Source organism: Agelaius tricolor, unplaced genomic scaffold, assembly GCF_023055355.1.
Source record: "Agelaius tricolor isolate 1412-34295 unplaced genomic scaffold, bAgeTri1.0.p SCAF_8, whole genome shotgun sequence".
Classification (NCBI taxonomy): Eukaryota; Metazoa; Chordata; class Aves; order Passeriformes; family Icteridae; genus Agelaius; species Agelaius tricolor.
In genome coordinates this window covers 43833023-43860972 of record NW_027269268.1, presented here as the reverse complement: position 1 = coordinate 43860972, position 27950 = coordinate 43833023, and the positions used below count along the sequence as shown (strand labels likewise).

Genomic DNA, 27950 nt, shown 5'->3' with positions numbered 1-27950 from the left:
AAATGTAATAAAGCTTTCAGACTAACCAGTGATGAAACTACCACTACCTTTCCTATTATTATTTGCTCTTTTTTTGTTGGTTTTTTTTTTTTTCACTTGGTAGTAGAGAACAGTGATAAAGATTTAAGAGTTTTTAAAGTTTATTGTCTATCACGTAAGCTGTTGTGGTATCTTAGTGAAGCTCAGACACAACAAAGGAGTAAGAAAGATAGAAAAAACAATTTCTGCAAATAAAAGTTGAAAAAGTATTTCTAGAAGGTTTGTATGATAAAATGGACCATTAAAATGTTGGGTTTTTTCCCCAAATGGGAGTGAAGTTTTGGTTTTAAGGGTAAAAAAAGAGTTCTAAGACCTTGAGTTCTTTTGGAAATAAAACAGCAGCCAACAATGTCATCTTTGTCTGTTTACAAATACTTTTCAAAGCATGGAAAACTGCGCCAAGGTCTCAAAATTACTTTCCAGGTTAGATCTTTCTGTTAACCTACCTACAAAAATACATTACAACTGATTTCTTTTCAGCAATGATAATTTTTTAGAAGAGCAGAGCTTCTTCATTAATTAAGAAGGTAAAGAGGAAAGGGGAAAGGTACTACGACAGGCATATTTCTATGAAAAGACAGGTTTTTCTAGTTTGGTGTGTTTCTGGTACACATACACAGAACAAGAGAAGAGCAAGAGAAAGGGTAATTATAACAGTTCAGCAGAGGCATTTAATAAGCTTAACATTTCTTGGAGTCTGAATTGTATTATTTTCTAGAAGACATACTTTTAATCTTGCTTCTGGGAGAGAGAAAAGCTTCAATTCATGTATTCAAGGAATTATCTGGAAGATCACAGTGGCACCTTCTGGACAGAAAAACTGAGTCTAAGTATATTTGTTTTATTAGGTTTATTTGTATCAAATAAATACTGACATTACAGTACTTGCCTGCAAGTAATTGAATTAGTGATGTTTATGGAGGGTTAAAGGTACATCCTGACTGATAGCAATAAATTCTCTGACAAACTTTGAAGGGTTAAAGTCATCAAACTCCTGATGTAATTTGTCTAGCAGATTGATGGGAAATATTAAATGAATATCAGTTTAGTCAGATGTCTTCTAATGCTGCTGCAACTCATGTTCAATCACACTGGTGAGTGAGATGTTGACTATTGTTGGGGATCTAGTGATGAGCTGAAGAAAATAGATGATGACTGGAACAGGGGAACAATTGCTTTTCATGAGCCATCATGACGGATGCAGATCCCTCAGAGCCTTTCAAAATGTCTAGCAAGCAGCAGGGCATTGGTTCACTAAAGAAATAGTTGGCCAATCAAATGTTTTGCATTCATTGTGCTACTTTTAGATCATGTTAGCAAATGAATGACAGCCCTTATTTGCTCATAGCTTTCACATTGTGGAAAAATATGCAAGAGTTTCATTTGTGCAATTATCGAAATAAGGGCCTTGGAATTCAGCTAGAAACAAAGTGTCAAGTCTTCCTGCTCAAGCTGACAGATCTCTAATCAGTTGTCATCTCATATTTACTTTAAGTGACTTTATTGGAGAATATTGAATATTTTGCAAGGAGAGATGATAGCTATGGACTTCATGCCATTAATCTCTCGAGACCAAGGTGATGATAAGCTAAGCTTCGGTCTTTTGAGGGGCAAAGATTTTATTAATAAATTCAGCTGAATTTTAACCATCTCTTTTTTTTTTAAATGTTTTTGAACACATCATACCAGTTAATTAATTGAAATAAGTACTTGATATTGAGCCCTAGAGAAAATGTTGGTAATTATTTCAGCTCAAAATTTAGTATTTGCTTTAGAGTTTAATTAACAGCATTATGATTTATGTCATAGAGCAGCTCTAGACCTTGCCATTTTCAAATTAAAAACCTTAGCACTGTTTTGACAGTTTTGGTGCCAGACAAAACCTTTCTGGCTGGTTTTTTAAGGCAAATGGGAGAGTTCAAGGTCATTTATTTTTGGCTCTGGAGGTGGGGTACACTCAGAAGAAGTGCCTAAGAAGCAGTTTCACAAGGTTAATTTCTTCCATCTCCTTTACTTTGTGTTTTGAATCACAAAGTTACCTGTGAAACCAAGCTGAGATTCACAGTTACAAAACCATTTCATCTGGAAATCTGTGCTCTGGTGACTTCCAGATATCAGGCCAAAAAGAGCAGTGAAATCCTAAATGCTCCCTTAACACATGAACCCAGAACATAGGTTAAAATTGGAATAGAAGGCACAGACATTTTCAGGTAAGGAGGCTTTTGGAAGTTGCAGGTTCTATATCTTGTTCAAGGGGATTCACATTTCTTGGTAGGAGCCATCATCATTCTGTAGCTATGTGCTGCATGGCCTCTATCAGGAGCTGTTGTGAGAGACGGAAGCAAAGTGACTTTCCCTCTGTGGCCTTTCAAACATTCAACCAGGGACAGAAATATGCTCTCTGAAATCTGACCACAGGTCCCTACCTTCTCTTCAGGGAGAAATTAATTTCAGAAGTTATTTTGAAAAGCTGTTTTCCAGAGACTCTTTAGCTACAAAAGTGTTGTGTATGTGCCAGTTGCAAGCTGTGAGGTGCTAAGATATTGTGCATTTCAGGATGTATGACACAGAATTCTTCTGATGTTTGTAGCCTTTAAAATAAATTATTTCAGTTCTTTTAGAATTGCGTCCTGCAGAGAAGAACCTCATAATAAGAAACAGAGTAGGATAAGACTGCAGTGCAAGTCCTTTGATGTGCTGGTTACCTGATAGATTTTTTTGAGATGAGATGAGATGAACTATAGCTATTGATAATACTTCTCTTTTTAAGCCAGATCTGCAGAACTACCTAGAGTTACCTTGCTTTTAATTTCATTTGATGAACAACAGAATATTAAGCATGAAGCAGGTAATTATAGTATTCAGACGGAGTCAGGTTTACTGACTGGAATGCCTATTCAAAACACTACAAAAATTTCATTATAATTGCTTATCTTTTGTTTGGGTTGAGTTTCTTCCAAATGTAATGATTTCTTCTTTATTCCTTTACTTCACTTTTTTTAAAAAATTTTTTAAGGTATGCATACTTTATAAACAGAAATGCCTCTTCTGTGTTCTTCTTAGCCTTCTTTTACTGTCTTTTAAAAAAATCCCAACAAATAATATCCCCCCCATCCAAATAATACCTAAAAAACTCCTAGAAGACCAGAAAAACATTCAAGGTAGGATAGTATGTGTAGTACACAGTTTGTATTTGTTTCATAACAGGCAGAGAAAATTGGTGAAAATTAGTCTTAATTACTTCAAAGTTTTCCCATCCTGTAAAATTTAGTTTTGTTTTATTCCATCTGCAATCTCATATTATACAGTGCTTTTCTAGAGCCTGCCTATTTTGTTCCACCCACACGTAGGCATATATAACTTGCCATTGGTGTTACATAGGATGAAACATATTATTTTAAAAATGTTAATGGTATATCACAGCAGAAATCTGCCTTACACATTAATTTTTCCAAAAAATTATATGCTATGTGCAACAGTGCTTTGTGACTAAGGGTTAGATCAAGTTTCTACTACACTAATCCTTTAGAATACTAGATACGCATTGACAAATTAATCACTGCAGTTTTAAAGCAAAAACTTTGTTAGGAAGACCAGAACTTTTTTTTTCATCACACTAAATTTCTGGGTTACTGAACTCTTATGTATGTAAACACTAGGTAAAGCAAAGCTGGTATGGCTCCATAAGTAGCTTCAGTTTCATTTTTTTGTGCTATCTCTTTACAAATTCATACTTCTTGATTTCATAAGATTCCTTTGATTATATTTTTGCTTGATGACCTTCTTGGTTGAGTCTTGCTGGGTAAATAACACAGCAAGAGATTTCAAAATAATAATATTGTCTACAACGTTATTTTACTAGAACACTATTTAATAAGATAACAAATTTTTAATGTTCTTAATAGTGAAAAAAGATGTTATGAACTAGATAGAATATGAAAATCTGAAATATGTATTTTGCTAGTTCTCTTTAATACTTTTCCTCCTACATTATGTAGTCAAGCAAACTTCAGTAGATTCCTATGTGGAATAAACTCTAAAGTCTCCTTGAAGTCTCATTCTGTCACCTATAAATTTAGAGGCAGGGGCACAGATTCCCCTTTGAGCTATAGAAAATTCTCTCAGTTAAACAAGTTTAGTTACTCTTGAGAATTGAGCAATCTTTCCTTTTCCTCAAAGGAGTTCCACTTAACCTAAAACTGTTCAGTCAGAAAAACACACACACTGCTGCCGAGCAGCTTTGCTCAGCAGCTTTACACTTCTGAGCTGAAAAATACATTATGCAGTAATTATATGACAGGCTACAAACACATCTTTGAATTGTATTTTCTATTATATGTTTTATTATCTCTGTCCATGTAAGCTTAAAAGATGAGATGCAGTGAAATATAGCAAAAATTTTGGTACCATCTTTAATGTACCTGTTATCTTTTTGGAGAAAAATTATCTATGCTTTGGATATGCTGCTGATGTCAGTGTCTTAGAAAAGGGTTTAAAATTGTATAAATATTCATCTGCTTTATAATATTTAACACCCAAAACATATAATCTTAAGAGACTTTATCTCATTTTTCTGTTCCACTGAAATTTTCAGTTGCTATCCTTGGAACAGATCTGGATCATACTGTACATTAATTTCAGATGTTTGGCATGCCACCAGCTTCAGTTGTTTATTTTGAGTTTGCGCTTCTCATTGATGACAGAAATATTTGATTCAAAGAATACCAGAGCAGTATGAAGTTAGTCTCTGAATTAACAAAATATTTATGCTTTTTAGAAATTTAAATGAAGCTGGATTGACCGAACTTCTAAGTCCTAAGTACTAGCGATGTGATGCATCTTGTGAAAGCTATGCCTTAGCTGTGTACTATTTTTCCCTGAAAGACAAATTAGGTAAAACTGAATCACAGAGAAATTCTCATAGATGTTTATAATTCCTTTGGCAAATTTGTGTAGCTGAGATCTTTAAAACAATTTAAAATTTCCTAAGAGAGTTTTCAAAATACAGATTATTATAGAAATCAGTATAAGTTTTGTTTTGTAGAACAAAAGATGCCTGCAGCTAGACAGATTTTCATGGACTGAAGCATAATAAGTGAATCTAACAAAAGAGAAATTAAATGATACTTTGTTTAGCAAGGAAAATTTATTCCAAATTTGCTTTTTCTTCCTTTTCCATCAGTTTTATTTCATAAAATTTGAAACCTAAGATATACCTGTAAATCTTAATTCAGATTAAGATCTCCCTATGAATAAAATTATTGTAAATTAACCAGAATTGTCCTCTTATAGCATGATGACATTTATAAATATCATAAGAAATTGTTATTTTGTTATTCCAGAAAAAGATGTAATTATATTCAAATAGTTTCAATGAGAGGCAAGATATTTCTCTAGTGAGTTTCAAACAGATGTGGCACAAAACACATTAGGTCCATAGAATCACTTTTTGACAGACCAAAATGTCCTAATCTCTTGAGATTAAATTATATGGCACCTATTCAATGACTTTTAATCCCTTGAGTTTAGAAAATGCTATCAGTAAAAAAAGCAAAGAAACTTGCTTTTTGGATCTTTCCTTAAATATAGTGTCCAGCATTTTATATGGAAGAAAATCAGATAGTTAAAGTTATTCCATTATATTACTATGGTGCAGATTTACACATTTACTTATGGACTTAATTTTAAACATAAAAAGGAGTTGGAAAAATATTTTATATCTAGTGACAATTATTTAGATGGTACTTGCACTCTGCTATTATCTGTAGAGCTGTAGGAATATGTGTGCTTGAGTCAACAAATCCAGGGAGGGAAAAAGGCATTCATATTAAGTATTGAAGTTTTTCAAAGATGAGCTAACAGATTTTGTCCAGGAATGATTGACACAAGAAATATAAGTGTAGAAAATACACGTAAAATTCAACCTATTAAATCTGATTCCTTAAAGGAAAATGAGGAAGACCTGTCTCTCACAGACATTTCTTGAAGCATGAAAATTGTTTAAAGGGCATCCTAATTTATCCAGATCACAAGGCTATCTGTGATGGTAGGAAAAGATTTTTTCTTGAAATGGATGCCTTATTCTCTTTCTCCCAGTAGCTGTTCAGATCTTTGTCTATTTATATTCATTATTGTTGCTATAAGAACAGTGCTGGTTTTCATTATTTCATTGGCATGAAATAATGCCCTGATTCAGTTTTACTGTCAATTTTGACCTCTTTCTGTACCTCCTCTACTTTCAGTGACTAAAAGCGTCAGTAAATAGAAACAGAGAAAACTCCACAAAATACTTTTGCAGCAGAACAAAATAATTAAAACAGCACTCAAGATGTTTGTAATTACCAAACTACATGTCTGATAGGGTAAAATATGCACTGAGAGTTTGTTCAGTTGGTTTTTGCACTATTACACATATAGCAAGTTTTCTCACACCTGGCTGGAAAGAGATTTGAGAGTATATATAAATAGTCTAATAAAAAATAGGAGTCTCAAAATACCTTCACAGAAAGAGCAGAAGAAAATCAATGTTAATTTTAATGCTGAAAAGTAATTTTTGTCAAAGTATTTTGAGAACACATTAGTTTTTCCATTTAATTTCTATCTGTATCACTTGAAAGTGAACAGATGATTTTCAAATTTAGCTAGGTAGGCACTCATCTCCGATTTAAAATAGAATACATATATATATATATATATATAGCAAATGCTTTACCAATCCATTTAAGTTAATTATCTTGAAGTGTATGTTTAATAAACTAATCACTGGTGTCCACCACTGTGGACTGTGGGTTTATCTGCTGTGCTTAGTCCAGACCTAATTTAATGGATCACTATCAGAAAGGCTTTGTTTACAAAAGGGCATGAAATATGCTCATCAGCCTTCTCTAATGCTCATTCCTGTACAAGGTCCATGAAATACCCAAGTGTGATGTGCAGTTACTGGTAGGACTTCATTCAGCTCTGGTAGGAGCATGTCATACTCTTTGAATAAGTCTGGAATAATTTCCTCATGTGACAATAAATGTGGTTCAGGTGATATTTTGGTACACATTTCTTTGCCTGAAGTTGCAGCTTCATAGTAGACACAAGTAGAAAACAATTGTACCAGCCAATATGGAATCTGTTACATTAATAAATTAGCTATACTTCAATGCACAATGCTTTGCATTCACAAGAACCACAATCCTAACTGACACCTCTATTATGATCTCAGAGTGAAGCCAGAGACTAAAATACTGCAGAGAGAATAATTTTCTGCTAAATATTTTTCTGTCAGGAAACCATATTCAGAATGGCCTGAAAGGAAAATGCCTGTACAAAGTATGTACCGTATGGCCTAGCTATGGTACATTTTGGGGGCAATAGTGGGAATTGGCCATCTAGTAAAAGTAAATTAACAGTTTATTAAAAACTTTTCTGAAATAATAATTGTCAAATACCACATTAATTTATTGGCTTTAGCAATAGTTGCCCTGCAAGTCAAATGAAATCTACAGATTTCTTTTTTTTTTTTTTTTTATCTTCCATTTCTTTATGTTCTGTCCGGCTCTGATATTTGAGCCTTTAACCACTGGTGTTTAGTGTCTTCTTTGACTTTTTAAAATAGGCCAGCAGCTGCTAACTGATTATGACAGCTCCACTTAATATTGGGTAGATTAGTAGACTGTGGATTTAAACTGGGAATAATCAAGAGGATTATTTTTTATTTTCCTCACCTCCAGTCAATAAATTTAAAACACTATTTTTTTTTTAGTTGTATATGCACTCTTAAAAAGGAGATAATTTAACCTCACTGTTAATGTGTTTTGCTTGGCTAAGTTTTATGCAATCCTTACAGACATAATTAAGGTTTTTTCCCTACCTATTGTCAAGAACTTAGTCATGCACTGCCAGTGAAGCAAGCCTAACATTGTCATTTTTACTGAGGTCTGAGTGAAAGCAGTAATTAATAATTTTTAAAATTTCTTGATATTCAAATGAATGGAACAAGCTGGAAAATATCTCATTTATTTTGGAAGAGGTAGATGCTAACTCTGAAGCAGTAGTCCAAAGTATATTTACTGCATGTCTTAAGAAATCTGGAGATGTCAAAAGCAGAAGAAAAATGGACTGTTTCCTGAGATTTACAATTTTTTGGGTATGGTAAATGCTTTGGCAACCACAATAAACAAAAGTAAACTGACTAATTTTAGTATTGTGCTGCACAACATAAGAGGAGATTAATTGCGATATTAAACATTCTTAAAACAATAATTGATTTACTAAAAAAGTACTTCCACTGCAGTTACTTCTGACAAAAATGATTCCATTTTTACTTTGGGGCTGGGAAATATTTCACAAAATTTGGAGGAATATCAGAGAAAATCTGTGTCAGAGTATGCTCAACTCCACTAAATGACTTAGAAATTTGAAGACGCTGTTACCTAGTCAACTAACCCCCAGTATCTTCATCACATGGATGAGAGATAGCTCCTGACTGATGTGCTTGCATACCCCTGTTCTAACATTCATCAATCCACAGTTCTATTTGTAAAGTAAAAGCTATACTTCTTTGCCACCTATAATTGTTGAGTAATAATGGTCAAATAGCTGTGATACACACTGCAGTCTCTGTTAGATTCTACCTCTCACCAGAAGGATTGACACTACTGTTTCTGACAAGCTCAGACTTTGCAAGTAACACTTGATTATTTTTCCTCTGTTTTGTTTCATTCAAACTGCTTCTGTACTTTATATTGATAGGAAAAAAAAATCATTATACTGTTCCATTCCATACTGAGCTAAGCACTGATACACTAACTTCTTTTCATGTAACATCCCTATGATTCATGTGTAGGATTACAGTCTTTCAGCTATATGTGCTCAAGAGGAATTAGTTCTGTGCTTAATACTTAATTACTAATGGACTGTAACCCAGATGAATCTGTCATAAATATGGAAAAATTCTGAGCTGATGCTTGCAATTAATTCACTGTAATCTGCAGACACAGCTGAAAAATCAATAAAAAAATTAATGGAAAAAATCCCTTTGAGCAGGACATAAATCACACTGAGAGCACTGAGAGCTTCATTATCTCCCTGTATTTGTCTCTTCATTTTTTGAGGTGTAAAGACTTTTCCACATACTTACTATAAAAACTACAACAGCAGCAAAAAACTCCCCAAACTCCCTCTTCCCTGCAAAATCTTAATAAGAAAGCATCAGGACTTAGAAGTACAAATTTAAGGGAATTATTTTGTGAGGTATTAAAAACACCTGTAGGATAATGCAATCATCAGTCATAGCCAGCACATCTTCATGAGGACAAAGTCCTGCTTGTAAAACTTAATTTCCTTTTACAAAAATATTACTCACCTAGTTGATAAAGGGAGGCGAGTTGGTGTAATCTTTTTGGATTTCAGTAAAGCTTTTCACACCGTCTCTCACACTGCCCTCCTGGACAAAAGTTCCAGCACACAGCTGGATAAACACATCATGGGATGGGTGAGCAGCTGGCGCAAAGAGCTACAGTGAGTGGCGTGACATCAGAGTGGTGATCTGTCACTAGTGGAGTTCCACAGGGCTCCATCCTCAGCTCTAAGCTCCTCAATATCATCATAAAGGACTTGGGCACAGGACTGGAAGGGACTGAGCAAGTTTGCAGATGATGCAAAACTGGGAGGAGCTGTTGACTCCCTCAAAGGCAAGGAGGTCCTGCAGAGAAACCTCAACAAATCAGAGGGCTGAGAAATCACCAACCATGTGAAGTTCAGAAAGAGAAAGGACCAGATTCTGCACCTGGGGTGGGGCAACCCTGTATGGACAGACTGGGGAATGAGATGCCAGAAAACAGTGCCATGGAAAGGGGCCTGGAGGTCCTGGTCAATGAAAAGTTGAATTTGTGTCCTGTCAGCCAGGAGAGCCAAGCATGTCCTGGGTGCATCAGGCACAGCATCACTAGGCAGGCCAGGGAGGGGATTGTCCTGCTCTGCTCTGGGCTGTGGCAGCCTCACCTTGAATATTGTGTGCAGTTTTGGGCACCACAGTATAAGAAAGATATAAAGCTACTAGACACCGTCTAAAAGAGGGCTCTGAAGATGGTGAAGGGTCTAGAGGTCTAGATGGTGAAGACACCATACAATGAGCCACTGAGGTCACTTGGTCTGTTCAGCCTGGAGAAGACTGAGGGGAGACCTCAAAGCAGTCTACAACTTCATCATGAGGGGAAGTGAAGGTGCAGGCACTGATCCCTGCTCTGTGATGATCAGTGACAGGACCAGAGGGAGTGACCTGAAGCTATGTCACGGGACATTTAGGTTGGATATTAGAAAAATTTCTTCACCCAAAGGGTGTTTGAGCACCAGAACAGGATCCCCAGGGAAGGGGTCATGGTCCTAAACTTGCCAGAGTTCAAGAATTTTTTATACAATGTTCTCAGCACCTAGTATGGCTCTTGAGGATATCCTATGCAGGCTCAGGAGGTGGACTTCAACGATCCCTATGGATTCCTTCCAACTCAGAATATTCTATTGTCCTACTATTCTATAAAAGAGGAGGTTCATGCCTCTGACATGGAGTAAAAGACAAAACTCTGTAACTACTTCATCAATAAATAATTTTCTTTCCCAGAGGCAAATGGAAGTATTATCATTTATGGCTGGGTTTCATGCTTTTATATTTCTGTTATTCTTCATAATTAATGAGGATGAGCAATATATTTTATAAAATTTAACCCATTTCTTCTGAAGTATACTTACACACATAGGAAAAATGTGAATTAATACAATAATTTTTTTTATATCTGTTTTTAACATTCATTTCAGTCTTTTGTTATGCAGAATTTCTGTTAAAGAGATGAAAACGCATTCTCTGTACTTTTCAATTCACTGCATTGAATTAAATTTGGTTCTAATCCAGATCTTCTAATATTATTAAGTAAAATTACAAATTTATACATGCATTTGTGAGAGAAACATTTATGACATGAACAGATAAGTGTTTATTTTTTTCCATTGTTTGGGATAAGGTTCCCTTCATGTGACACAAATGGTTAAACAGATCCTTCCCATGACTGCTATATTTCTTCTTACTATACAACTTTCTCTCGACAGCTGCTAAAAAGACAAGTAGTCACAAGTTATTTGTTTCTGCTTCATGCTGAGCCCTACATTATTTAGGTAATAATTTGCATGTAGAGCATAGATAACTTTGTTCTTTCCCCCATTTGAAAACAACATAATATAAATTAACAGAGCTTCAGCTCATTTTACACTTACAAGTTTAAACTTTGAGAGTCCATGACTTGTAACAAAATATACTTTGCATGAGTCACACAGAAGACCTCTGGAAACCCGAGTAATTCCCTTTTTATGAAAGCAATACTACTATTTAATATAGGTTACTATTCAATATTCTATTCTGTGTATGAGGCATAAAATAGATCCAGAATCCAGCAATGTTTTGCTGCACAAAGTGGAACAGTAGGAAGCATTTCATTTTCACAAATACAGTGGTACTACCAACATAATCAGTTCAAGTTACTACTTCATGTATCAGAATAATTCTCTAAGAAGTAGCTCACTAAAAGATATGAAAGAAAGAAATCAGTATTTTCCCCTAAAACCAATTCTTAAATATAGAAGCCTTCAACCAGAAGCCTCAAACTTTAGTTTGAGTTCTTGTCAACAAGCACAAATGGTTCAGTTTTTCTGTTTGTTTATTGATTTTATTCCTGCCATTACTTGTGACAATTAACTGGCCATGTGCTTAGTGGGGGTTTATCTTTTTAATCAGTCACCATTTGAAGCTAAACCTTAGCCATATATAATGGACTTTTATATTGCTTCAACAAATATCAGTCTTAAAAAAGAGCTTGAAACTCCATGTCACTGACTTTTTCTATGTATTCAACTTTCATTATCAGTTTTGTATATCTTTGAAGATATTTGTGAGATATCCATGAGGCCAAATGACACCAGACATTTTTGGGCCCATGCTTTTATTTTCTAAATGAAGGCAATACTGCATTCATTAGCATCCCTTATAAATTAATATTTTGAATATCTCAAAAAATAAGTTATCTGTTGAACGAGGTAGGCATAAATTAAAGGGAGATGAGGGGAAGTCATGCTGTTTTTGTCTTCTGTGGCAAGAGCACTTGTTTTCCTACCTACTGTCCATTCCTGATGTGAAAATACATTATTAAATCCTTATCAACATGAAATAAAATAAAAGAGAGGAACATCTGAGGTGAGCTAATAATGGCTGCTAGCTACCTGATTCCCTTAAAGCTCCTGCAGATCCATCACTTTGGCAGGAGTATCAAGGAAGTTATGGTGACTTTTGAGCCTTGATTCAGATTTTCTTAAGCCATCTCTAGGAGAGCTGACATTCTAATTGCTCCATAAATTGTTTCAGCTCAGAGTTTGTTAAGCACTGACACATTTTACTGAAAAAAATAAAGGCCTGTAATTTGACACAGTGACAGATTAATACCTTAGCATTAGATTGGCAGAACAATTAGACGGCTTAAATGTTTCCTACATCTTAATGTCTGTGCTACTTCAGGAAGCCACAGTAAGTCCTGCTTTTCTGAAGGATATGTTGCCATTTCAGTGATAGAAGCAAATCAGGCTATCAAAGGATTTAACAGGATTACAAGAAGTCTTGCAGCAAATACATTTAAATCTAGAAAATTAAAATCTGGGGAATTTAGGTTCAGCATGGTGCATTTAGTATGGTACTCACCACTGGTATCCCATAAGCTGATACTTAGTTCTCATTATATATATATGCAATTGGTTTTGTGAAAGCAAATGAAATAATACAGTCTGAACTACTGGATAAATACAATTTAAACAAGAGAAAACTGTGTTTCTACTGGCCTTTCCTATTTTATAATGTAATCAAACTAATATTTGTCTAGGATTAATCTCATTGAATTTGATTTCACTTAACTGTAATGTTGCAACATTTATGTTATTGTCCTCCACTGACAACTATCAGATCAATATGATTTTGGCCCATAAGAGTACAAGTATGTGGGTTTTTTTAAGTGTAAAAAAACCCCCAAAACCGATAGATGTGTTTTTAACATAAATTGTCTTTAAGTTAGTTGTAAAATACTGGTGATTCCTTAAAGAACATAGATGTAATATTATTGAACTGGTATAATCATTAATTTAAGCAAGAATTTTTTTTTTATCAAGCTGTTCCATAATACAGGAAACAATTAAAGAATATTATATTTTAACATTATGGAGGTAACTATGATAGAAATAACTATGACTATGTGGAAACTCAGCCAGAAATATTATTGCTTAGGAAATATTTCTTTATTACTTGGGTTATATTTCTTGGTTACATGTCTGAGTCATTTTAAGTAGCTATACAGACTAGTGTAGTATGTTTAATAAGCATAAAAAAACCAATAAAACTTTATATGTTCATTATCTTATTTGACTGCTCCTCCGTACTACACAGATAGGTAATATTCAAGGGAAGCAAAACAAAAATATCATACAAGATGCTAAAACTTGTGAAATTTTGGTTCTTAGACCAGTTTCATGTTTAATGGACTTCAGAGGTGTGATATGCTTTGCACTACTACAGGCAGAAGCAATATTCATTCTTTAACTTTGTGAAGAAACTAATTGTAAAATAGGATGGATGTGTATTTTCTCAGGAAACAAGATTTTATAAATGCTAAATTTATAATTTATAATCGTGTTGGAACTTGGGAGTGGGTGGGGTGCTTTTATCATTACAGGCTTTATGTTTCTGTATTCCTTTGATTAACACCTGAATTAAGTGGTCCAACTATTTCTCGGTTTTGCTCGTAGTTTTATTACCATAAAATTTTAAGGATGATTCTAAAATGGATTTTTGGTTAAACTGAGGCCCACTGTCTGAGGTTGATTTATTACTGAATAAGTCAAGAGTCTCAACCCAGAAGCAGTTAGGAATTGGATTGAGGCCAAAGTACATGAGAGGTTGGCAATCACATCAACAGAACTGTAGAGATGAAGGGACACTTTAGAGGTCATTTAGTGCATCCTTTCTCTCCCAAGGTAAGATTAGCTACGTTTATGTTATCCTGAGAAAAATTTTCTAGACATTTGTAAAACTCATCTCAGATTCTGTAACCTTCCATTAATACTTCATTCATCCTCAAAGATTTTTCTAATTTCTAACCTGATTTGTCATTGTTGCAATCAAGACATTAAGTCTGGTCTTTTTCACTATGGGCCTGCAAAATAGATTATTTCCACTCTTGGTTTTTTTCTTGCCTTTTAGGTACATTATCAGTGCTCTTTTCTACCATATCTCCTTTCTCTTCTTACTAATTCACTTTCATGCATCTAGCTTGAACTTTTTTCAAATATAAAGAATCATTTAACTTATCATTTAAAATATTTTCCTATTACATTTTTTTTGTCTGTTTTATTTTTTATTGGGTTTAATTGTAATGGATCATTTAGCAGCGCATATTTCCTTTAACATGCCATTCTGGTCTCTCTTGAAACTGCTTAGTTGGGACTGGACTCATCACAGTACTGAGTCTTGCTAGCTTTAGGGATTGTTTAAGAGGAACTATTATTTTCAACGATTTTACAAGTATTGAAAATTCTCACTTTCATTCTATATTCTTCATTCTTTATTTCTATATTTCTTTCCTTTGCGTTGAAAAAATAAATCAGATTTATAGAACTCATGATTTTATATCATTGTCATACCTTGTCTCACAATATTAATCATTCAATCAATATACATAAAACCTTTCTATACGCTCAAGTATTTTCTTAAGCACTGAAAGGAATTTTAGAATTAGGCATGATATATGTGAAATTATTCTAGTCCAAAAGCAATTAATATATTCATTACTTCAGTGCAGTTGGCACATCTCAGGCAGTGGATTTGTGTTTGACTTTATTCAGTAAGACTGTTTCAGAGATGGCATGCACTATCTCTGCAGTACACGATAATGCCACATTCAGAATGACAGCAGTCCAAGCCTTGGGGCACCAAACGCTTCTTGAGATATGTTCAACTGCTGTTTAACTGTATTTAGCCTAAGGTACAGAGAAAGAAATTGCTGATGCTTTCTAACATGTTTAAGTATTTTTATAGTGTCTTGGCATGTCAGAATATGCCACAGCACAAACTGGGGTGCAGTTCCTGAATTACAGCAACTAGGAGGCAAGAATTTCAACAAAAGTACTGTTGTAGCTGTATATCTCTGTAGACTAGCTTTGTTTTCCCCCCTTAAACAGTGATTTTCTGCTATATGTACTCTCTCAGCTCTTTTCTGCATTATTGTTCCCTGATCATGTCGTCAATACTTGTTAGGCTTTAAGAGATCTATTGTGTCCCTGATCACACAGCTCATAAAAGAGTCATGGCTTTTAATATAAAAGCCATATAAACATACTCCACTTTAATCATATAATGGTGTTTCACCTGCATTTTGGATGCTTTTCTGAATGTAACATATTTGTGTACAGAATGCAGAAAAAATGGGGCTCATCCAAAACACAGTCTCTTTCTTTACTATTCTTTTTTTTCTTTTCTCACAGTAGCTGGAACTACTCCACATGCAGTTTTTATAGGTCCTCAATAAATGGAACCATGCTGGGATATTATGGGCCTTTCAATGTGGAAAGCAAAATCTGCATGGAGTCATTGATTTGTCATAGATACTATTTAGAACTCCTCTGCCAATGACTCCTCAGATCCTGTTGTCCATGCTGCATGGTTTACAGAAGTACTGGTGCACTGCTCTAATACTATATGGCTACTGTGGTTTTGCACTCCTCCAAGAATAAGGTCTACAGCTAGGAATGCTTTCTGCAGATGTTCAAATTATTGTGTCTAGATACAGTGTCACTATTGATTTGGAAGGTTTTCCATCTCCAGGGACAAGTGGAACAAAACTTTTGCCAGCTTAAGTACATCTTAAGTCTGTTGTTACCATCAGCTTTGAGTGTGGTTTACAAAAATGAAAAAGTGAAAGCTCTTTACATTTTTCGCCAGTGTCTGTGCTAGAACAATGTCATCACTAGCTGTGTGTCTATAAAATATATTGTACAACAATGGTTGTTAAAAATGTGTAGAGTGGAGCCAGAGTGAGCATTCTTGACTATATTTCTGCAATGTGTGTATAAAATAAAAGCACATAACTTGTTAGATGAAGAGTAGTGGAATGGATAGGGTTGGAACGGACCTTAAAAATCATCTAGTTCCAATCCCTAGGTGTACTTGTTGACTACTGAGTTCATAATATTTTTTATGTCCTTGATGAAATATATTAACCTCTTTTGATTAAGCATAGGAGAGAAAATAGTGGAAAACTGCTTGGTTGGAATATTTGAGTTAGTTTCTTTGGTTTTAAACTGGAGTTAGAGCATCATCTTTCCCCAGTCCACCTACTGTGGTAGCTGCCTTCCCCTTCTGATAAGAGGCAACCCTACTAGCCCTAAGGGAACAGTCAGCTACAATCATCAGAAACATTAGCACACATACAAATAAGATCTCCAATCACTTACATTCTTTTGTACAAAGTTTTATGGAAAGCATAAAGCATATTTCTGTCTCAGAAATTAGCTGCAAATGTTTAAGGATTTATTGGATGAATAGTTACTAAAGTTTTAAAAAATACCTAACTTTTATCAGATAAAATTTAAAACTTTGTGGTGGAAGCTTCTATCAGATACAATGACAAAGTAGATTTTAAGGCCCTTTAAATTAATGCTTTCCAATTTTTTCCGAAGCTGAAGTCTGGCAAGTGAAATCTGTTTTAAAAGTATTAAATTTTGAATTCTCCATTTACATGTATGCCTACATTTTTTTTCTAAATATCTGCATTTTAGGAAGTGGGTTTACAATGGTTGAGCCAAGTTATGATCTGATGAGAAGATATGCTTGAGAATAACTAATATACCTTCTGATGACATCTTCTGATGAACTTTTTTGTGCAGATAAAAAGTTGAATCTGACTAGTTTATACAAACTCTTAGAACCTAATCTCAAATCTACAGATTTCATTATAACAAGAAATATCACATATCTTTCTCTACTAATTAATGTTGTGATAACTTTTTTTGGTTAATAAGGGGCATTTTAAGCACAAATTAACTTGGTTTCCAGATATGTAATGCAGCAGGAATCTGTTGTGCTGCTTCTTGATGATTTGCCAATTCTGCTGACAAATTGTTTGCTGTGTCATATTCCATTAGACTCGTCAGTTCTCAGTGGGGTCACTACTGGAGTATTTAACTTTTAAACTGAGAAGCACTTAGGAAAAGCATTTAGCTTAGAGATAGATGTGTTTCAATGCAAATTATACTAGAAGACATGAGTAAATTTATTTTTATTTTCAAATTTAGAGCTTGTTCAAAACTCCATGGGCTAGGTAATTTAAAATGCTGACCATAGAGTCCCTACTCTGCAAAACAAGGTTGTTCTGTTCCAGTGAGTTAGCAAAAATGCAGTTACTGTGTAGCTAAAGTGACATGGCAGTTTATCCAAATTAGAGGTTGAATCACTGTTATCAAGTGCATAGAAAGCACCCCATCTTCCCTTAACCCACTAGTTTAGGTATGTCAATCTTTTAAACAGATGAGAGATTAAAATGCAACAGGTTTCAAACCATGTTAGATTAAATCTGTACTCAAATGCTGCACTGATTCAAGCTCTGAGAAAAGATGCAAGAAAGCAATAGAGTAGAATTCTGTAAGTGTCAAATCTTAGTTGAAGGTGTTTTAGAGAAAAATATATGGCCCTGGATTTGATAACCTGAGGGACAGGAGGCTGCTGCTGCTGTTCTGTACCCCCAAGTCCAAGCAAAGATGAAGATATATTCCCAGCAGGCACACACACAGAGTGCACACATACACCATTTATACACCCAGTTGTCCACACAGAGCACAGACACTCAGAGCCCTCCCATGAACACAAACAGCACCAGAGGCCTCATTCTGTCCTCTTCTCTGGCTGGACAGGATGAAAGACCACTACTAGTGATAGTGGACACACCCATATCTATACATGCACTCATAATAGAGAGCCCATTCCCAGGAAAGAGTTAGAAAGGAACTTGATAAGTGGACAGGACAGATGGTGCTCATCCAGCATAGAACATAACCAGACAAGCAAACTATTTAGTTGTGACTGGCCCTTTTATCCCCTTTTATCTCCATTTCCCCTCTATCACCTAAACTCCTCACTTGTCTTCCTGATGGTTTCTCCCCTAAATGTCATCTAAGTCCTTTGCTGTCCCAAATTCCTTTTCCCTTATATCTTATAATTTGCTCTACATACCTAGACAGCAATCCCCAGCATTACACAGAATGATGGGAAAAATCTTTCTCCTGAATCCTTGTTTTGAGTTCCTACTTGCTACTATAGACCCCTGTGCTCCTCTGGGCCTGTACAGATGGGTCTGATTGCCCTATGGTGGGCCTGGGTAGGTCTGTTGGGGTATTATTTGGGCTAGAATTGTTCTTCCAGTGTCTCTCTGAACTCTTTTGTGGGTGTGAAGATAAAGTTTATCATATAACCCAACAGGTTATGTGACTTGGAGGGTTTTGCTTCATAAAACAACAATTTAAGGCTGAATTGCACATTAAGTCCTCGTGTTTCACAATAACGAGTTCCAGTATTTGTCCAGAAGTGAATAGGAGAAGCACCACAATGCAAAATGGTGCATTTTCAAGAGCATGATTAAAAGACCACCAGCAAGGGAAGGATTTTATGAACCCATGTATTGCTGACTCAAAATTTTTTTTCAGCTAGAAAGACTCCATCAGATCTAATGAGGCGCTAATTGTTTCAATCTGGAAAAAAAACCCCAAACTCAAATGACAACAAAAGCAAATCTTTTCAATAAACATACATTCTTATGTTTTAAATAAAGGTCAGACAAATTGCCTTGATCAGTGGTTGCTAATATTATGTCAGAGTAACAATTAAAATACTTGAAGCAAGCATAATGTTTAATGGCCAGGATTTTTTTTGGAAATAAGGTGCTGGTACAAATAATTTATAGAGGTTTAAGGGAATTGGCCCTGTTGTAAAAATATGAAAAATTCTGCTTAAAAATCAAAGCATATCAGGGCAGCGGAGCAGTTAATTATGCTTCTTATCATTAGGGTGAGTCAGAATAATGCTGATTTAGCTGACAAACAGAGGATTTTCCCATACCCATCCCCATGTTCTGTGTATGTTTGCAGAACAGAGCCATCTGAAAACCAATAGGCTGATAAGTTTTCATAGCATTGCATTCTTCATTGGGGAAAAAAAAAGTGGGAATTGTGTCTAAGGGAAAGACCCTTAAAAATAAATTGGGGAAAAAATTTTAAACAGAAAAAAATCACTCAATTCCCTCCTCCTGGCCTTACACATCTTAGTTACAGGGTTACTCAGTTATCTAGAAACCAGGGCTATTTCCTCATTAAAGTCAGTGATATTTCATTGAAATATGAAATTTTATACAGTAGTCAGAAGGGATTCAGTAAATTCTATTAAATATTGACATTTGTCAGTAGCAAATAGTGTACACACTCTTTGCAATACTGCAACAAATTATTTATTAAATTAATGTTTAAATGTCTGAAAAAAAAATCAGGACAGGATGAAGATAAATCTGATCTTCATGAACTTTTGCAATTCTATCAGGATTAAATCCACAGATGTTGAAATGAAATATGCTTTCTCTGCAAGCGCCTGTTTTAAATATTTTAAATTAAAGTGGTTTATTCTGGAAGACTGAAAGATTTTTGGTTGTTGGGTTTTGGGGTTTTTTTTGTTTTTTTGGTTGTTTTTATCTTCAGCAGTGGTTTCTTTTATCAATTTATAAAAAAATCACAGCTGAAATTGCCATCATTTGAGAAGGTACTCTATTAGTCAAATTCAAAGAAAAATAGGCAAAACAAAGGTAACAGAATGAAGGCTGAGCAGGCCTTTGAAGGAGTTTTGATAAGTTTGTATAACACATGTTACTACAAGCAAAAATTACTGTTCACAAGAATTTTGCTGTTGTAGTGGGAAGGTAGAATGATGCCACAGCCCATTTGAAGTACCTGATTATGTTTCCATGTTCCTTGCTCCCTCCAAAATAATTGATTTTTTTTACAAAACAAACCTAAATATTTAATCAAATAAGTCATATTATATGAAAGCCATATCAAACACACTTGAAAAATTTATTTTTTGATTTGTGTTCTTTGTCAATTTTGTTTGAATATAATGTTGTTCCTTTGTAGGCAGCGTCAGTTATTCTTTTAGACCATAAAGTACTCTATAACTGAATAAAAGCAAGGTTTAAGAATATTACCCATTCCTTAATAGTTGAGGTAGTTTTTAAATTCAGTTGTATGCAAGTATTAAAATAAAAATATTAAATATCCCTGCTTTGAAAAGAGGTAGGAGTCAATACTTCAGGCCTCAGAACTTTGCTGGTTTTCAGTAAAAGCTCTTACAAGTACAGAAAACTTAGACATAGTGAACAGGAACAGGACACCTTCTAACACAGCCAGTCACATATAAAATGTTTCTCTTTAGGCAGCACTCAGATTCATCCCATGCCCTACCATGCACATGTACACACAGAATGGCTTTATTTGTACTATTGATAAAGTTTATAACTCATAGCAGAGGTTTTGTATGCTTCTGCAATTACTGATTGTACAAGTTATCTGACATATTGTGGACTAAAAACTCAAGTGCCCAATCCTCAGAAATACAAGCAGAGGGTTACATTATGTGAAAATTCAGTCCCTTTGTCAATAACAGATCTGCTCATTTGCAGGGCATTAAGTATGTTTGTAAGTACTTGCAGGGTACAGGGTCTCAGGATCCTTCCACATAAATTCAGAGCATTCCTAAAAATAAATTCAAGGAAAGGTATTTTTAATAATTTCTAGAAAATTGGCAGTATGGAATTAAGTGTTTCTTTGACTCTTTCAGACATCAAAATTAATTCAGTACCTAATGCCAAATGTTTCTGGAATTGATTTTCAGGCACAGGAAGAGGATTAATAGATTTTGTATTTTTTCAATTATTAAGATTGAGAATAACTGTACAGATCTGCTTGCTGCCTCTGGGTACATGCAATGTGAAAAAATTATTACTGAGGAACTTACTGCCACATTCCTACCAAGATCTTTAAAAATACCTTTTGTGAATGCAAGGATTCTCAGTTTCAGTCAAAGTCACTGTAATATAAATTTGTAAAGACAACTCTCTTTTATTTTCAGATTCACGGCCTCTACCAGATGTAGCCCTAACAGGGAAGTGCACCCGAGAATGTGATGAATATGGCCACTCAGACTCCTGCTGGATGCCAGTCCGCACTTCTCCGGAGAGAAAGCAGAAGAGCCAGCCAAAACTCTCCACTTTCATGCCTGTTGATGAACGGGGCAGTCAGGAAAAGCTGGCCAATGGAGAAGCCTCCCTCATGGGTGACCGCAACAGAAACCTCCTTAACAAAAAGTTGACCTCATCTTATGAGACCTTCAGCGCAGCTAGTTTCAGCAAAAATGAAGAAGGCAACCCAGAGGATATCCCCCTTACACAGACAGGGGAATACAAGCCATCTCCTGTCAATACTCTAACTAGAAGAGAAGTTTACCTGTAGGCTAAAAAGCAGCAACAAAGTTCTTTCATAATATAAGAAAGAAATGGGGCAAAAGTCTTAAAATCACAACAATTTTAAGAAAAAATGGGAAACAATAAAGAGGGGGCCACCAAAGAGACAAAAGATCTGCCTGCCACTTCTGCCTCCATAGCAGGCATGTAATTATACTGTCTGCCTGACTATACTGTACAATGTAGAAAACATTGCTGTTACTTGCATGTCTAATTCCCCCTCGCTGATTTTTATTTTCCTAGATCTATGGCTGCAAATTCCTCCCATAGTAGCAAGCTTGATTAAAAAGAACACGACATACTGTTGTTTCCCCTCTGCAGAAGCATGAATTAAGCCACTCATTTTGTTTGTTTGTCATCTGGCTTGTTGAGGATAACAGGTCAGGGAAAATGTATTCCAAACATACCATCTGAATATTGCTGATCCCCATCAGGGACAATCCTACAGAAACCATAAAGATATAGGATAAATATAAAGGAATAATCATAAATAGGCACTTTGTGAAGACCACAGCTTTAATATTCTCACCTCTCATCTGAGGCTGGAAGCAACAGAAATACATTCAGCCTGAGACTGCAGTCAAAAACATGGCATACTTTCCCGTGACTCATGGACTCTGGTTCTGTTTATTCCATTGAACAAACCTGTCTTGCTGTGTCTCTTTCTCTCTTTCTCTCTCGTTCTCTGTAATGATTATTTCAATGTAAACACAATTACTAACACTTATACCATAGGATAGCAATGATAAACTGTTGAAATCATTATTTTGGGCAAGACTAACATTTAGCTGGGAAGATTGTAATAACAAAAAGGCCAAAGATCACACAATGGATCAGGGGAACTGCTAAGTATTGGGGCTTGACTTAGAAAATAAATGTATTCACAAAAAAAACACATGTACTCTTAAAACACAGCGTCAGTTACATTCTATGCAGCAGCACAGTTCACAAGCCCAGATGACAAATTTTTTTTCCAGTGTGGTTCAGTTGAATGCCCAAAGGAACTGATGCTTTTTTTGTAATGACATGATACATTGCAGCACATGCTGCATATTATATGCTGCATATGCTAGTTCCAGGGAATTTTTAAGATCAAAATTAAAAAATATTAGTAGAAGAGAAGGCCATGTTAGTGGGAATGCTTGATGGGAGGGAAAAAGGTGGACAATAGGATAATGCAGTAACAAGAGAACATTTCAACTCGGATACAAAAGCTTCTTTTCAGACAGCAAGGCATGGTTGCTAAGTGTGGTCATCAGTGTTGCAGCTTATCAACTGCTTCAATTATGTCAAAGATGATGATAATGAAAGCTTTCTTGAAACCAAGTGCATTAAAACCAAGAAAAGTGCAATACTAAATGATATCAAGACTCAGAACATTTAGCATTAGTAAAAAATGGTCTGATAAACAGTGGTATGATACCTAGGAGGTCAAGAGGAGTTAAAAGGAGTCCAAGCTACGATATGCAAGAGCTGTAACAATTATCATGGTGAGTGCTTCTTGAAAGGAAGAGGAAATGAAACAGGGTTTTGTGCAATAAAAGCAACAAAACATGCAGAACATCAATCAATTGCTTTGTAGTTGATGCTGTATTAATAATCACAGACTGAGCTCAGACATTCAGACAAAAGTGACAATCAACACAGCAAGGACAGCTCAAGGATGGAGAAAGCATTCAGATCCCTGGCTGTTGAACTGGCACGAAGGCATGGCTAGATGGCTCTCTAGTAACTGTAGTCATAATGTAGCTTTGGGTAGTTTCTTGCTTTGCAGAATTGCATAGAAATAACCTTAAACAGCCTAAGGTAGAAGTTGGTAAATCAAAACAACATTTTGATTTACATTTATCTTTTGAATTCACTTCTCCATGTAGTGGGTTGTGCCATTACTGGCCTTTACATTCTCCTCTCTAAAGTTTACTTTCTTCAAGTAACATTAGTTTGTGTATAGCAGTTATGATGAATGGGCACATTTTAGAAAGAAAATATTAAAATCAAAGATTATTAACGATTGAACATTTTTATGTTTAATTATTTAAGTAATACGGGGAGATGCAAGCTAGTACTTTGTTATGAGACTGCGTATAGCAGTTACTGCTTTGTATAATCTGTAAGTACCTGTTTAAAAATGCTTCTAAAAATGCTTATGTAATGTAAACACATTTTTCTTGCACGTTTCAACAGAATACACAATTGCATAACACAAATGTTCAACAGAACTTCATTTAATAAGATTTTATTTAATATTACACACAAGAAAATAAATTAGGTAGCTGGGTTCCATATATTCTTAGACACTTTTTCTACAAGGCTAATAATACAGGTCATAATAGGCCTTCCGATTAAATGGATCAGCAGTCATTCACCAATTTTTGCACCACGTAAGACAGTCATGAAATAATTTTCTTGTGTGCATCTCCTTAGATCTAAAATGTGTGAAAGAATTTTTTAAAAATTCTATCTACTGTAAGTATTCACAGTAATTCTTGTGGAACTAGCCACTATTAATATGCTGATTACTCTTCTGACCTGGCATGACATACAAATATATTTTGTGTTTGTATTTTTCCTCTTTATTTGAAATAGGTTAAATCTGGTGCCACTCCATAAATAGAGTGCTTTTGTATAAAAAATAAACAAATAAAGCTATAAAAAATAATTAGGGTGAATGCAAAATATGCAACTGTGCCTTTTATACCTATTATTATGGTAAAGTGGTAGTTGGGTTTGGACACTGAGGGGTAAGGGGCTATTCCCAACTTTTTTGAACCTGTATATTTACCTGTGTTTATTTTCTGAGAAATTATAAATAATATATTTAAAAACAAGCCTTTTGCCAAACTCAGTTAATGGACCAGTCTTAAGCATTATTAACACAAGGCTGTGGTTTAAGTAGGTCTTGAGGATTTTTTTAACTACTATTTGTGTGGGCTTTGGGGTTGTTTTAATTTGTTTTTAATTTTGCTGCCTGGAAAAGTATGATCAGTCTATATGATAGTTATTTAGCAAGGTGTCACCAGTTCATGTTGCCAGGAAAACTGACATTTTTTTAATAGCTTTTAGCCTTCATCACATTTTATTTGTACAGTATAGAAATCATCTTTTTCTTTCCTTCCATGGGAAACTCAGATGAGCTTTGCATGTATTTTACATTAGGGCACCTTTATAGATTGATGCGTTAATATATAACTTTATATGTATTAGAAAGTTCAATAGCTTTGGTCTAAAATCTAAGGCTTAATCCAGATCTCAGACCCACTATGTTTATTGAATATGGTTTCTGACTGGCCTGCTGCCTGAGTTTCAGGAAAAAAGTTAAACATTATTTTTATGTGGGGGAAAAACTTAAATGGGATTGAAATGATTGGCTGAAAGGCTACCCTAGAAGTTGTCAAGCAGAAAAATCATGAATCTGGATAAAGATCTTGCCATAAATCCAGCCATCACCAAACACCAGTAAGGAAGTTAAACAATTAAATATTTTTCTTTCTGTTTCACTGGTGATAAATATACAGAGTTTCCTTAAGAAAAGAAGCAGATGAAAAAGCAATAGAAAGCCCACCAGTTAAGTTGTATTACTATCTGAAAGAGCATAAGCACTAGGAAGAAGACAACATTCACCAGCTACCTGGGGTATGCTTTCAGACAACTTTTCCTAAATTTTAAAGCACTTGCATTCAGTGTGGTACGATCTGTTTGTAATAATAATCATTGACTATTGTTCTGCAACTTGGATGTTGATAGTGAAGCAGAGAACAATTTATCATTGTTTATTATGAGTCACTATGCACGCAACTATGCTAAACATGGCAAAATGTATTAAACGCTAGTCCACCTCTATTTATGAAATATTTACATAATTTAATTTGCTTTTGTACAGTTTTATGTAAATAAATTGCTTGTCATTTTTGTCTCTGCAAATTAAAATATAACATGTTCAACTGGTTGCCCATTTGCCAGTTTACTTTCTTGGACAGTCTATTCCAATTTTACTAGATTAAATCACATGCTAGTTTCAATATTTAATGGTATTTTGAATAACAAAGATGACACTGCCTTAGTAACTGGCCACAGATTCAGCTGCAGAGATAGCTGAGGTTTTACCTGTCTTCTGGGTGAAATTCGATAGAGGCGAGGCTACTGTCACCGGGGACAGCACACAGCTATTTTCACAGCAGAGAGTACTTGTAACTTGAACAGTTGTTTCTGATTACTGATCAAAAGGGCTTATTTTAAAAATGTGTTCAAAACCTTCCTATTAAGTGGAATAACAAGCCTTTAGTAAAAGTCCATGTATTTCCATTAAAGACTGGCAATTCTCTTATTATCAACAAGGCTGCTATCTTTTCCAAGAAGTTTAGAACTATTAACACATCCTAAAATGTCAGTAGAGCATCTATATTGAGAAAAACAACACAATTAATGCAGAAATTCAGGGAAAAAAAGAGAAACAAGAGCCTCCAGTTCTCTCTGGCTGTGAATCAAATTATCCATCTCAGCATAACTGTAAATCAAGAACGAATCCTCCTCAAGAAGGAACATCTGAGAAGAAAAAGTTTATTCCTTGGCTGTCTGGATCACACATAGCTTTTTTTGTCCTTGTTTGCTTGTTTGTTTTGAAAGAGCAGGCTCCAAAACAGCCATTAAATTGGGATTTGCATCAGTTATAATATGTGAAAAAAGTGTTTGTTGGGAGAGGGATCAAAGGTCAACACTCCTTTCACCGCTCTGTGTTATGCAAAGTACTGAATTACTACAGAGGCCTTGGAAAACATTGAATACAATTTCCCAGTAGAACATCACAGAAAGAGCCATTTATATCCTTTTACCTTAGTTACAGATTAGGCTTTGGTTTTTGTGAGTACAAACTGGCCAAAACTTTTTATAAAATAAACTTTACATTGCAAATTTCTTTCTCTGAAATTGCTTTAAGTTAACATTTTCTAGTCTGCTCTAATGAATGTGTCAAAGAAGATTCTTCTTTCCACGAGCAGGGGTCTGAATCTGCAAGCCTATTGAGAAAGTTTAGTTCACCACCTGACCCTGGATCTCTCATACTGCGCTTGAATGAGCTACCCCTCCGCCTCTTTCAGCAGTAACAGTATTTTAATGAGAAACTTCAATCAAGCTTTCAAGTTTATTTTATACTAGTTGTAGCATGCAAGGCATGACCTTATGTTTGTTTGTCTTTTATCTGCATTTTCTTGTTTACCCACTGCATCCAGGAAGGTGATTACAGGAAGATAAAATAAATTTCCTGAGACACTAAGAGTGGTAAGAGAGGATGATATAAACTAGCAAAAGCAAACAATTTATGCTCCCCTTTAACCCTGGCTTCAGTTCTCCCTCCTGTGTTGCAGTAAATTGTAAATCTTATGCAGAGACTGAAATTAATAAATGTGACCTAGGCAGAAATAATTTCTTGCCTTTATTGAGCCTCCTGAGGGGAGTGTATAGAAGATGCTTAATAGTTCATAAATATGCAAATTATCTAGCCTTTGCTGAAAAGGAAAGCAGTGCTACCGCTAGATGAGAGTATTCCTTAGTAAAATCATAGGATTCTAGTCAGGCAGTTCATACAGCTCTTTCTTCTGAACCGAGTACATCTGGTTTAAAGACTGAGTTACACTTGCCAAGAAACTGGGGGGCGGGAAATGCAAAATACCTATTCTGTACTTGTGTGGAATAGCCTCTGGGAAAAAAAAAAGGGAACAAAGAACAGCAAATAGGTATAATGTAATTGTAATTGGTACAGAATTGATAGAAATATATTCCTTTAGGACTTTCAAACTGATGTAAGGATTTGAAAATAGGGAGATATTAATGCATAATTTTTAGCTACCTGTGGTATGGTACTGTAATTTATAAGAAAGGATTCTTTTTAATTATAAGGCATGTGATTCTATTTAAGGTAATGTTTCTAAAGATTTAGGCAATGGTTAAAAAATGTTTGTATATTAGTATCCTTTTTTGTAAGCTTACTAAAGAAAATTCCAGCAGGCTTCTACAGCATTCACTGAAGGAGAAGCCAGTTTCGTAATGACCCAATAGGCAAGATATACTTTTCATATTTCTATTCTATTTTCAGGATAACAACCAGCTTTTTCATTTTCATGTTATAATAATGAATGAAAAAAACCCCAACGCTTTTCAGCTGTGCTTTCAAGGATAAAACTGAGGGAACAAAGAAGCCAAGGTAGTATAAAAGCAGGTTTGTACCATGTTTACTACTCCTTTGGTAAATTCACACTCAGCAAAATGTAGTGTCATGAAGAGCGCAACTTA

General features: G+C 35.0%; 1 protein-coding gene across 4 annotated transcripts in view; it reads left to right on the top strand.

The window, feature by feature from the left end:
• Positions 1 to 25612, top strand: part of PCDH7 (protocadherin 7) — a 266737-nt gene extending 241125 nt beyond the window's left edge. For 3 of the 4 annotated variants that reach the window (XM_071432572.1, XM_071432574.1, XM_071432573.1), the window contains one exon: positions 21275 to 25612. In XM_071432572.1, the coding sequence (XP_071288673.1) occupies positions 21275 to 21654 (380 nt within the window). In that variant the 3' untranslated portion in view covers positions 21655 to 25612. The remainder of the gene's footprint in view (positions 1 to 21274) is intronic. The other variant, XM_071432576.1, reaches the window with a different exon arrangement.
• Positions 25613 to 27950: the final 2338 nt, after the last annotated feature.